The following is a 14,586-nucleotide window of genomic DNA, read 5'->3' as shown; positions in this document are numbered from 1 at the left end:
ACAAATCAGTAATACAACTCAAATAAGTAATACAAATTATATATGTAACACCTTTTACCTAGAAACCTATGCCTTGCTGTGGGAAATTAATATAAAATTTACATTGAGAAAGTAATACCTTATAAATAACATTTGAAGAACGTTTGCAACACATCAGGATATACAGTAAACATGTTATATGCATGACCTCTGTTAATAGTCTCAACTCTACAAAGTAGTGGTTCCTATTTGACAGCTGAAGAAAATGAAACTAAAGAATGTTAAGTAACTTGCCCAGTGTCTTATAGCTGAAAAGTGGCAGAACTAGGAATGAAATCCGCAACTTTATCATTTCAGAGGCTGCCTCATTAAACATTATGGTATACTTTCTCCCAAAGATGACAACAAAAATAACCGTAAACTCTGTAATAGAATTATTTTAAAAGTCTGCTGCTAGTAAGAGAAGCAGTATAGTAGTAGCAATAATATGAATAAACACAAGAGAAAGTTGTGGCATCTGGTTTCTAGCTGGCTTTTGATAACAAGTAGTTTAATTTTTGAAGGTCTCAATTTCTGAGAGGGAATGAGAGAGGGAATAAAACTAGATCCTACTGGAAGTTTTTTTCCAGACTAGGATTCCGCACTGAATTCTAGGCCTCTATCTTTAGCATGAAACATTACTTCAAAATGACGACATAAAGCACCACTTTATCAGCCTTCCCTATTACACTTTGAGTATGCAGGCCTGTAAATATATTTACAACTGCGGATAAGCAGAGGCTACCTTACCTGTAAATGAATGGTGCCACTGTCGCAGTATTTGGGTGGCTATGTTGCTGCTGTTGAGGGAGTTGGACAGCACCATTTCCTGTGCTCTGCCCACTGCTCTGTGCCACTGTCATGATACAGGAACCAGAAAGAGAAGCCTGGCCAGCTTCCCTTCCTTCCAAAGGCGCAGGACAACTAGAAGCACTTGCTTTCTCCATGGTTACAGGCTTAGATAAGGACTGGGAAGGGCTCCCCTTGGTAGTCCTGAATTTCTCAGACTCTTTGCTTGCTGTGCTGCCAGGTGAAATGGTTTGCTTTGCTGTTGGAACTTTAGAGCCTGGTTTTGGAATACCACTGGAAGATGGAATTAAGCTTTCCTTCTTGGCTGTTGTTGTCTTGCTGCCCTTAGGGATCAAGCTTGCAATTTTGGAGGTCTTTTTTGGAGCCATCTCTGTCACCTGATCCTTCTCTTCCTTGACTGGTTTTTCAGTGCAAACTTTATTTTTGTCCCTGTTCTTTTCTTCTTTTTCCTTTGGCTGTAGCAAAGACTTTTTATTGCTGAGATTTTTGCTTCCAGCTTTTGGAGGGGCCAACTTAGGTGACACTTTGGGACTGCTATTTGTTGAGCCACCACTATTCAGACCACTGTTAAAACCTTCCATTTCACCAGATTCAGAAAAGGCATCATCATCCTTCCCACCATCACTAGGTCCTGAACTGGGAGGCTGCGGGGGGCGTAAAGCAGTCCGGGCATTGACTAGCTTGAATTTCTCAAGCATGGATTTCTGTCCTGAGGGAGCAGTTTTGACCCCTTCTGAGACAGGTGGCTTCAGTCTGTCTGAAGATGGTGTGGGCGAGGTGGCTGGACTTGACTGCTTTACAGTCAACATGGTGGAGGTGGCACTGTGTTTGACATTCATAGACTTGCTGCGCCAGGGCTTGCTGGCACTTGGAGAAGGGATGGCAGAGGCAGGAGGCTGCCCAGCAGTACTGGGAAGCTGCACGTTACCATTTACACCTGAAGACGATTGAGGTCCTTTGGAGGAATCTGGACATTGTTTAGAAGAAAAATAAAGAAAAGGCGATTAATCTTGATCATTTATATTACATAATTGAGAACTTCCAAACTATTGATGGATACAAGTCTCTCTCCTCTGAACTGAAAAGAGACTGTGGCATCAATCACTTCTCTGATGTGATTTTTTTTTTTTTACCATATTTCAGAAAATGTTTGAGAGGTATTGATTCTGGGGTGGGGGCGGTGGGGGGGATGTGCTTTATTTTCCCCTCTGAAATTACTCTAACCCAAATAAATTTGCTAGTCACAGATATCCAAAGATGAATAAAACACTACCCCTCCTCTAAGCAATTCTCTGTGTTCTTTTTCAACCACCACTGTAGCCCATAATAGTAAATGGATATTCCACCTTGCCCTATAAAAATATGTTGTATAATGAATGTTGAAAATTGGCTTAAGCTACTGGGAATTTAGCTAATTGTTTAGTTCATTTTTATCTGATTAAATATGCTTATAACTTATAATTTAGCTTCCTGTTAATTTTATTTTAATTTGTATATTACTGAAATTTATGCTTCTATAGATCAGATAATCTACTAAGCAATCTATATCTATTTATCTTTACAATAATCCTACAAGGTTTGTATTCATATTATCATCCCTATTTTACAGATAAAGCAACTGAGGCAAGAAGAGGGTAACTTCTTCATGGTCAGAAAGTCTGTATTTGAACTGATTTCAGAGACTCTGCTCTTAGCACACCTACAGCTTCCCATAATGATCAGAATAAATCAAGCTACTTTTTAAGAGTTAAAGGAAAACAAATCTATTTGTCATATAAGTATTTCATAATGCACTAGTGTTTGTTTACATTCCACTTGGAAGGCACATTATGATGTGAATCTTTATATGACTGCTCTAGTATAATTAATGCTTGATTACAGTCTTATTTTTAAGAAGACAAAACTAAATTAAAGGAAGGATTTTACAATATTGTATAGAATAAAGAAAAAGAACTGAGCTTAGAGTTAAAAGACCTCCATCCAAGTGTTAACATTTGGAAACTGTGTAATTCTGGTCAAGTCATTTATCTTAAGTTTAATCAACCATGAATGCCTCCCTCTTTCTTCCTCTGTTTTTGGGGATGAGGGGATGATTGAATTAGACATTTAAGTGGTACTGTAAACATATAGATATTGAAAAATAAATGCAAATCTTTTTTGATGAAATGCTTAATGAAATGTTATATAAAGATATTATTTTAATACCATTCAGGAATTGGAGCTCATTCCATTTTATTAAATACCTATAAATAAAAAACTACAATGCTTTTATTTTTAAATGTCTTCTTTAAAAAAAGTCAGAACACATGATAAACCATATGTAATCCAGCCAATTTGTACAGAATACTAGTCTTAACTCATTTTTCAGAAAAATAAATTGACATACAACAGAAGGAAAGAACAAAGAAGTTAGAGATGGAAAAGAAGTCAAATGGTTACATGAATTTTTGTGTGAGTTAGACAGGTTTTATTTTCTAAAAAACGAAGTGTGCCTAAAATAACATAGTTGATATTTGAAATTGATATTAACAATAAAATATTGTACACAAATACATTTATATTACATTTTCTTAAACAAATTGATAGACTAACAATGACTTCTAAGTCTTACTACCCCTCTGCAGTTCCTCATTTCAGTTAGCAAAGACTAATACTAATAGTATAATACAAGACTGTGTCTATATATTCTATATTTCAATCTTGCCATTCACTGAAAAGTCAAAAGGCTTATATGGTATAAATTTTAAAGCATATAATGAGAAATTGATCTTTTAAAAATATTCATGCAAAGTCTACTTGTGCTCACGTTTGGAATATTTATGAAAATTCATTAGATTCATACACAAACACTAAGGTGTTCTAAAAAACAGTGGATATATTGACTGATTCAAGACCAATCCAACAAGCTTCAAAACATTCAATTACTCAAATCCATTCACTGTCTGTGAATGGATTCCAATATTTTGCTTATTATCTATGTTACAAGTATGAATAATTTCAAGATTATTTCACCAACAGATCCCTTTCAGAGACTAATAATATTTCCTCATAATTTAAATGATTCTTAGTAGCAGATAGAGTACACTGACTACCGACAGGTAGAAGCACCTTATTCATCAGGTGTCAGCTGTGACCTTACCTCCTCGGGGGAGAAAATTACTCCCACACCCACCTCTGACCCCCACAGCATCGAGTCTGAATTAGATGGCTCTTCTACTTTCTCCCATAGCTTACCATTCCCTGTATTATAGTCATTATCACTCTACTGTAACTGCCTATTGCCTCCACAATGCTGTGCATTCCATGAAAGCAAAGACCATGCCTGTATTACTGTTTTATACCATGTATATAGCACCCACTACATGGCAGGCACTGAAGTAAGTGTCTAACACGTATTAACTCAATTAATCCTCCCAACAGCAGCTAACACGTATTAACTCAATTAATCCTCCCAACAACAGCATGAAGTTTCCATTATTTCCCCTATTTTATATGTGAAAAAAATGAGGCACAAAGAGGTTAAGTAATCTGGCCAAGGTTATACAATTGAGCACTGAACTTTGCTTGAATTCTAAGTTAATCCTATCAACAACCATATTTTTTATTATTGTTTATTTTTTTATTATACTTTAAGTTTTAGGGTACATGTGGACAATGTGCAGGTTAGTATACATGTGCCATGTTGGTGTGCTGCACCCAGTAACTCATCATTTAACATTAGGTATATCTCCTAATGCTATCCCTTCCCCCTCCCCCCACCCCATAACAGGCCCCGGTGTGTTATGTTCCCCTTCCTGTGTCCATGTGTTCTCATTGTTCAATTCCCACCTATGAGTTAGAACATGCGGTGTTTGGTTTTTTGTCCTTGCAATAGTTTGCTGAGAATGATGGTTTCCAGCTTCATCCATGTCCCTACAAAGGACATGAACTCATCCTATTTTATGGCTGCATAGTATTCCATGGTGTATATATGCCATATTTTCTTAATCCAGTCTATCATTGTTAGACGTTTGGCTTGTTTCCAAGTCTTTGCTATTGTGAATAGTGCCACAATAAACATACGTGTGCATGCGTCTTTATAGCAGCATGATTTATAATCCTTTGGGTATATATCCAGTAATGGGATTGCTGGGTCAAATGGTATTTCTAGTTCTAGATCCCTGAGGAATCGCCACACTGACAATCTACTCATCTGACAAAGGGCTAATATCCAGAATCTACAATGAACTCAAACAAATTTACAAGAAAAAAACAAACAAACAATCCCATCAAAAAGTGGGCAAAGGATATGAACAGACACTTCTCGAAAGAAGACATTTATGCAGCCAAAAGATGCATGAAAAAATGCTCATCATCACTGGCCATCAGAGAAATGCAAATCAAAACCACAATGAGATACCATCTCATACCAGTTAGAATGCCGATCATTAAAAAGTCAGGAAACAACAGGTGCTGGAGAGGATGTGGAGACATAGGAACACTTTTACACTGTTGGTGGGACTGTAAACTAGTTCAACCACTATATTATACTATTCCTCAAATGCAGATGGGTAAGTTCAATGGTTTACCAATTACAACATTCCCTTGAATATAGAAACATAGAAAATAGTAACTATCCAATTAATGCCCTGAATAGAATTATATTAAGTGAACTTTGTTTCTCAGGTACCCAGATTCAATTAGAAACTAAGAATTTTTCCTCCAAACAAAATGAATTTTCTCAGATTCAATGAACTGTGTACATGCCTGTGCACTTCCTACAGTGAACATAATGTTTTCCTGATTTCTGTTGAACATATATGGATATTTTTCTACTATTTCCAGGAAAATTCATGATATTTAGTTCCCACTGTTTATGGAACATGAATCTAGGCGCATCATCTGTTAATATTTAGAGTGACTACTCTATTTAAGACATTCCAAGACACATTATAATCTTGTAGGAGGGAAATAAATAGAGTCATAAAAGATAAATGCCACTGTATATATTAAATGTCAGGTGAGTGTCATGTGGGAAAGAAAACGGTAGAGAAGATCAGAGTTGCAAGGGCTCATAGAGAGCTGCAGAATAAGATTTAAACAGATGGTATAAGAGAGATGTATAGGCTTTTGAGCCAGAAGAACATTTACACATATTTTTGGGGAGCTGTATAAAAATTTATTCTATTTTTTAACGTTTAAAAATTACATATATGTGGACACACAGTTGGAGAGAAACATAGTCCCCAAAATCAAAGCCTATTCTGCTGGATGTATTGTTAAGCAGAACATGATGCCATCCTATTGAAATCATCCTTACTCACACTGATCTTAAAAGTCGTTTGTGGCTGAGCACAGTAGCTCCTGCCTATAATCCCAGCACTTTGGGAGGCCAAGTTGGGTGGATCACTTGAGGCCAGGAGTTTGAGACAAGCCTGGCCAATGTGACAAAACCCTATCTCTACTAAAAATATAAAATTAGCTAGGCATGGTGGCGCACACCTGTAATCCTAGCTACTCAGGAGGCTGAGGCATCAGTATTGCTTGAACTCGGGAAGCAGAGGTTGCAGTGAGCTGAGATCTCACTGCTGCCCTCCAGCCTGGATGACAGAGCAAGACTCTGTCTCAAAAAAAAAGTTATTTGTGATATTTCATATTCTATAATGAATATAATATGAATAATTATTACAAATATAATTATGCTAACTGACATTTTATTGAAGGTTCTTTAACTGCATTATTTCACAACAGACCATTGAAGTGGGAAGGGCTCATATTCCTAATTCACATTTGTAGAAACCAGAGCTTGGTAAGCTTCATTCAATGATTTAGGTATCTAATGAGGAGTGCATGGTGGAGCTAGGCTTTGACCCCACATCTTGTCACTCTACAGTCCAAGCTCTATAATTTTCTTGGAATGTCAAACATTCTAAGTGTTTACCACAGTCGTTCTCAAAACATTAATGTGCACACATGACACCTGGGGATCCTGTTAAATGCACATTGTGATTCGGCAGGTCTGCAGTGGACCCTGAGGCTCTGCATTGCCAACAATCTTCTGGATGATGCCAGTGCTGCTCATACACAAATCACACTTTGAGTAGCAAGGGTTGAGCAGACTCACAAATTCTGAAAACTGTTGGCCTTTTCAGTTTTAAAGGGCTGTTTCTTAACACAGTCCCCCAAATTGCTAAATTCATTAAATGTTTCATTGGCCTTTTCAGTTTTAAACGGCTGTTTCTTAACACAGTCCCCCAAATTGCTAAATTCATTAAATGTTTCATAGCTATGCAATATTAACATTTTTTATTGAACTTTCAGAACTTTGGCTAGCTCTGAGTTCACCTGGATGTTTAGCAGTTTGCTTCAAATAATCTCTAAAACCAAAACAAACTCTTCAGGTTTTCCTAATGTCATTTTTTCTCATCTCTTTGGCCACATACTTGGTACGTATCTTCTGTGCATCTACAACTAGGTTAAGAAGTAAGAGTGTGCCTGGGAGCTTTGGTGGGGTTGATCGGAGAGGGTAGAAAAGAACCAGTCAGGATGCTTTTTTAAGTGGCTGATGAACAAGGGAAATAAGAGAAGGTGCTCTTTCCTTAGAAAAGAGAAACAAGTTGAAGACATTAGCTAGAAGACTGCTATAGAAGTTCAAGTACAGAAGAGGAATTTCAACATCACTACACCCAAAAATGAAACAAGAGGGACTCTGAATTATGACATCCACATCCAACCCACAGTAATAGTCATAACAGCAGCTGTAACATCATTCTCAGGCGAGTACACACATATAAGACACTTCCCAAATCTCCGCTCTAAATCTGTCCACAGCCTGTCCCTATACAGAGGCAATGAGATGCTTCAGATTTCATTAAGAGGGCAAATCATAGGTTGTTGTGCACCAGGAAGGCACTGGAATAATAAGAGTCTCTCTGGACTCCTCACAGTAAAGATTGCACAACAGCAGCTGAAATGGCAGCACCTGTAGTTTCTACAGAATGAATGTAGTCACAAATTATAATCGTTGCCATTTATATATTCAGGAATAAGTAGCCTGGTCTCAATGACATATTTCTGAATGTTGGTTACTCAACTTCTGACTATGAATGAATCTCAGCATGGGGAAAATAACAGATTTCTAATGCACATATTTAAAGGCATTACAAAAATGGATTTGTATCTTGCATTTTTATGGGCTATCTCTGCTTACAGCCTTACCTCTTGTCTATGGTCCCCAAATAGCAATTTGCTTCCACTCCCTCTCTTCTGCTTCCTATTCTTATACCTCATCTACATTCACCATTGCCAACTCCACCATAACCAAATAATATTATTCATCTACTGCTTACTTTATTCCAAGTACATAATAAGTACTTCATACATGGTATCTCATTTAAAGCCATAATAATCTACAATATACTTATGATCTCTCTTGTTAAAAATGAGAAAATGAAAACTTAGAAAGATAAAGTAATTTGTTTTCAATCATACATATGGCAAAACTTAGAAAAAACAAAATCTAAATTGGAACTCATTTTTATCTGACTCAAACATTTGGAAGATTTTCACTGTCTCTTCTTTCCACATGTTTACTGCATGCCAGAAATTCTGCTGAAATGGCTCTCCAGCAAGCCACATTTATCACACAGTCAAGTTAATTGGGTAACTCCTTGTTTTCCTTCTTCTTTGGTGAGCAGGATATAAATGGGGAGAACATCACACAAGACACTTTATTCAGGTACTATATACCCTCTTCTTTAGCATCTTACTTGCACCTGTTCCTCTGAGTTGATGTGAGAATATTTGTTCACACTTGCAAAACATCTAAATTCACAGAACTAATGTCTAGTTATCTCATCTTGTAAATAAACAATATTGATGACTCGGGAACAATGCCAACCAAGTTCTAAAATTAATACATTGAGGTAAATGTGGCAGTCACAACAGGCATATTGAAAGTTTATAGTGGGACATTTCTCTGTGGAACCTCAGTTAGCTGTGGAGTTAGCACCACGTTACCAAGAGTGATATCAGTCTAAGAAAGGACATAGAGATGATTCTTAATCGCTTATCTCTTTTTCCTCACTGAATAGTGCGTTGCTTTGATAAAAGTAAACTAGGTTCCAACTCTGAAATATAATAAGTAACAACAAAAATGATGACAAAAGCACCATTCATTTCTGAAGTATTTCCTGCATGGCAGGCATTGGGCTCAATGATATAGATGGTCCCTGCTGAATATAGGATACTTCAAGCATCACAGATCATGGTGGAAAGAGAAAAATGATAAAACAATGTGGCTATGCCACTTATTTCGATAAATAATTAGGACTTTAATTTCACAACAACATACCAAATGCTTTAAAAAAATTAAGTTGAAGAAAAGTGGCATTCAAATCTAAATATGACTTGGTATTAATTGGCTCCTCATGCACCTCCCCATACTGCTTTGCATAAATAATTGCTTGTGTATTGCCTCAGTCATCAATTTTATAGTGACTCAACAGAAACATGGGGTGGAGTTTTATAGGAATCCTAGAAGAGCTGTTCATTCTGCATATGCTTATATTGTACCTTTGCAATATTAGAGTGCCACTCTGTGGAGAGTTGTACAATTTAGAGAAGCTTACATTCACTCACCAGACAGTATGTAATTTATGTACAGGAATATATACTTTGTGGACACCTCAATATTTGTGCATGTATGCATAAACCAACAACACATATGCCCAAGTCTATTTAGTCTTATAAATTGATATATACATAGATATAAATATATAGATATAGATACATACATATATTTACATATATGCACCTAGTTACGGTAACTCATGGAAAGAATTCTAAAATCCCTGAAATTATGATGTTAACAATGTATTTTAGGCTTATATAAGTATTAAGTAATAAAGCAGTAAAATGCATAATTAAATCACCAGTAAAGTAATATAATAACTAAAGCACATTTGCACTGGCTTGAAAAGAAAACAGTTCAGTTCTTTGACTTTATTGTAATTTCAGAGTAATTAAAAAAAACAAAGTGGTTAAGAGCTAGACATCTATGTTTTAGCTGAATAAACTGCCCAAATTTAAAGACTAATGCATAATTCTCATTAACTCTGATAGCTGTATAATGTTGAATTAAAATGTTGCTAAATCCTTGGCATCTATCTTATTAATTCTGTGTTGTGTGTAAATAAAAGCCAAAGCTTCCACACCAGAAGATACCTGATTAGAATCTAGACAAAGAAAAAGAAGCCCTGTTCAGTGAGTAAACAGGTACAATGTAAGAATCACAGGTGAGAAATGGCAAAAAGATGGTAGGTAGTATCCCCCTCTGGTGCCGGGGCAGGTTTCTTAGCAACATGGAAAAACACCTCTCCACTAAGGAACTACATCAAATGATGCATGTTTATAGATCATAATAAAGAAACTGGATTCCAAATAAAGCTATGGATAAATTCCTAATAATATTAAGCTTTTTTGCATTTTTAGATTTTTTAATACAAATTTTCTAAAACAAGAATGATTTCTTAAGGTAACTTGTTTCAGGCATGCAAATTATATGTCCATATGAACCATGGCATGGTTTCTACAAGATATGATTTACAGTTGACAGGTATTTGGTTTTCTTTGGAACATGTATCTGTCTAGAGTACTCTCATACGGTTCTGGGCAAATTGACAAATGCTGGTGTCAGAGTGTATTATTCATTGTCAGTTTCTGAATGGCAGGTCATCAGGAGAAGAAACTGAAGGACTCTCAAAAGAAATGCTTTACAAATGATGCTGTTTTCATTTTACCACTTGTTCTGAGAAATTTGTTTCCGCGTTCCACTTCAACATGATGTTCAGATGGCAGTGCATCCCATTGTAACGTTCCTATTTCAGCCTTCTCTGCCAATGATAACCTACTACAATGTGCACTGATATTTTAATTCATTTAATGAGACTGTAAAATGAGCACACTATTTTTTCAAATTTCATTATTAAAATGATATTAGATGTATCTTTTGAAGTGCAGTTTGTAATTCTCTACTGATTTCTTCCCATTAAGCGTCACATCACTTTAAAAAAGCTAATTTGTTTTACAAATCATACATATGAAAAGCCACTGTACTTTCAACAATTTGTTTTTTTAATATAGAAGTGAAATTGTTTTAACTGTGAATAAACCTTTACTATGTATTACAGATTCTATAGATTTCTGAACTGATTTATGTAACTCATCCCCTCAGACTTGTTAAAGAATGTATAAAGTATATTCCCACTTAAAAGCATTTGAGGAACACATTTCAGATAATTTGGTTAATCCTGCCAATAAAAGATCTTAAGTTATTAATTTAAATATTCTTATTTTTAATAACTAAAAGGAAAAGCAATTAGAATAATAATATTCAAGTTAGTACTTTCTGAGTTCTATCAATATAATACCGTAAGTTTTAAAAATTCTTAATTTTTACCTTGCTTGGTCACACTCAAGTTATACATGCAAACTAGTTTGTGATAGAGGTCAACTCATCACCAGATGGATTTGTATATTTTTATAAACATTATTCTAGAACTAGAAATCTTCATATTCAAAAAGTTAAAACAAACATCTTTATTAAAAAATGTACCATTTGGATACAGAATAAATTACAATATTTTTTTTTTTTAGACCCAGTCTCGCTCTGTCGCCCAGGCTGGAGTGCAGTGGCACGATCTCGGCTCACTGCAAGCTCTGCCTCCCGGGTTCACGCCATTCTCCTGCCTCAGCCTCCTGAGTAGCTGGGACTACAGGCGCCCGCCACCATGCCAAGCTAATTTTTTGTATTTTTATAAAAAGTTGTATGTGTAATATATTATTATCTCGTTTGCTCTTATAATTTAAGATAATATTTTAGAAATATAGCATGACATAACGATTAATTTATGAGCATTGTTATTGGATCTATTGACATAAAGTTTTAATTCCACATTTAATAGCAAATTTCATATTGCATACAAGACAAATTCCAGATGTCTTTATTATATCATATGAAAACTCTTGTCTAAGAAAAAGTGCTTTATATGAGCAGACTACATATTACATGACATCTGTCTCCACCTTGTGGTTATTATCAATATTGCTACTAATTTTGCACTACCTTCTAAGCATAGGTAGGGAAGGAATGTATGAATTGAGTGCCCATGGAAAAATATATGAATTGAGTGGCCATGGAAAAAAATGCTTGCATATCATTGGAATTTTACTTTTAGATGCCAGAAATAAGTTAAATAAAATATTTTCACATTACAGAAAAATTCAGATAGATTAAGATATAAAAGTGTTAATTCATCGAATGCATTTCTAAGTCTGTTTACAAACGTTGCTAGTAATTTCTTGCTAGAATATTAATAACGGTGGTATCGTGTTGCTTAATTGGACACTTTGGTAGTCTATTTAACACATCTTTATTTCTAAGCCTGTTAGCTTCCCCTAGGAATTTCCCACATATACAAGAAGTATTAGCCTGAATTTGTATAATATTTTTTAGAAAAGTTAGGAAATGCTTGTGGAAGTCAGTGTGGCGATTCCTCAGGGATCTAGAACTAGAAATACCATTTGACCCAGCCATCCCATTGCTGGGTATATACCCAAAGGACTATAAATCATGCTGCTGTGAAGACACATGCACACGTATGTTCATTGCGGCACTATTCACAATAGCAAAGACTTGGAACCAACCCAAATGTCCAACAATGATAGACTGGATTAAGGAAATGTGGCACATATACACCATGGAATACTATGCAGCCATAAAAAATGATGAGTTCATGTCCTTTGTAGGGACATGGATGAAACTGGAAATCATGATTCTCAGTAAACTATCGCAAGAACAAAAAACCAAACACCGCATATTCTCACTCATAGGTGGGAACGGAACAATGAGAACACATGGACACAGGAAGGGGAACATCACACTCTGGGGACTGTTGTGGGGTCGGGGGAGGGGGGAGGGATAGCTTTAGGAGATATACCTAATGTTAAATGGTGAGTTAATGGGGGCAGCACACCAGCATGGCACATGTACACATATGTAACTAACCTGCACATTGTGCACATGTACCCTAAAACTTAAAGTATAATAATAATAAAATTAAATTAAAAAATTAAAAAAAAAAGAAAAAGAAAAATTAGGAAATGATGGCATTTTTTTTCTGATGAGGGACTGTCATCTCCCTTAGCCCCAGGAAGAGTATAAGTCTTCAGTAATATTTCTTGTGATCTTAAATCTAAAATTTTATTTTATATTTTAAAGAAAACATGCCTAACTTCCAAATATACACCTTTGTTTTTCATTTTCCATTTAACTCAAGAGCTTAGGATATTGCAATCTTAACACACACTGCTCTGCTCTCAGGTGTTTAAAGTCTGTCCACTTTTGCTTTAGGCGGAAGGGAATATTTACACAAAAGAGTGTCTTGCTTCTAGATCACATCTGTCCGTTCACATTTGAGTAAGAGGAAGTTGTCTAATCATTTGCCTATATGAAACAATTCACAATTATCTATTTTGAGCAAAAATGTTCCCACATGGTTGAATTATTCGATCCCAATTTGCCAGATGTTCTACTAACTAAATATTTGTGCCACTTTTTAATTTCATGTGTTTTCCATATAGAGCCCAACACTCTGAAGAAAAGTTTGAAGTTCTATTGATTTGAAAATACTTCCTCAAAATCCAGCAGAACACCCTAGTTCCTCACACAGCCATACTACTTATAACAGCACGAGTTCTTCATTTCCTCATGCTTGAGGTGTAAACTACAGATACTCATCCCCGTCCTCTCTGCTACTCAGTGACAAGCATCAAATCAGCACCTCTTTAAAGGCTCACTTTGTACATCTCAGAGAACTGTGTGGCATACGATTCATTTATAATATGCCTTTAACAGAAACTCTCATTTAATGTCCTTGATTTTGTGATTTGATATTTATATGATGCACTAATTCAAGAAAACAAAACAAATATGAATAATTTGTCTTTTGGGGAAAACTGAGGTCATAATATCTCTGGGATCTGCTGCTTGTAAAGATAAAAACCTACTGTAATTATGTTTCAAATTTTGATGCTCCAACCTTAACTGCCAAAAACACTTATGGCTCTTACCTTAACTGAAGTTAAGGATTCAGATAAATTCAATATGGCTTTATGATTTCAGGATACATTTTCAAAAACATAAAAAGACATAAGAAAATGTGATTTACATGCATTTGTAAGGACCTGTTTTTGAGAAACAGTATTTATACTTGCATATATAATTAACTACTTTAAAATAAATGAGTTTATTTGTTTAAAATGTTCTTCAGATAAGAAAGCTGGCAGTCAGGAGGGGACATTTAGGAAACATAAAGAAACTCCACTGATAACATCTCTAGGCCCAAAGTTGTTACGCTGCTCAAATATTAGATTTAGCATGTAATTCACAAGACTCATGTTAGACTTGTGTCATAATGATGTAACAAACACTTACCTTTTTCGTTTCCATTTGCATAATTTGGAGGCTTGTTTTTGTCAATGCTGTTAAAGCTCTGACTTCTCCTATTTAAATTAGAGGCTCCCTGGACCTTGCTGCTGCTGCCTGCAGCAGGCACCCTAGAGGGCCCTGGAAGCCTGAAATAGTATAAGAAAAATTACATCATTATTGTACATTATGAAAAGGTAAGAAGCAGGAGGTGCTGAAAGTCAGAATTTATAACATATGATGTTCTAAAATCTATTTAGCAGAAAATGGTGATAGATGTGACAAATAAATAG

The 14,586-nt window shown here is 35.6% G+C and overlaps 1 protein-coding gene across 11 annotated transcripts in view; it reads right to left on the bottom strand.

The window, feature by feature from the left end:
- Positions 1-14,586, bottom strand: part of NAV3 (neuron navigator 3) — a 924,032-nt gene that overhangs the window by 207,751 nt on the left and 701,695 nt on the right. For all 11 annotated transcript variants that reach the window (XM_024256848.3, XM_063712200.1, XM_024256849.3 and 8 more), the window contains 2 exons: positions 14,303-14,442; positions 769-1,795 (listed from right to left, as the gene is read on the bottom strand). In XM_024256848.3, the coding sequence (XP_024112616.2) occupies positions 769-1,795; positions 14,303-14,442 (1,167 nt within the window). The remainder of the gene's footprint in view (positions 1-768; positions 1,796-14,302; positions 14,443-14,586) is intronic.

This window comes from Pongo abelii, chromosome 10, assembly GCF_028885655.2.
Source record: "Pongo abelii isolate AG06213 chromosome 10, NHGRI_mPonAbe1-v2.0_pri, whole genome shotgun sequence".
NCBI lineage: Eukaryota > Metazoa > Chordata > Mammalia > Primates > Hominidae > Pongo > Pongo abelii.
This window is presented reverse-complemented; position numbering and strand designations above follow the sequence as displayed.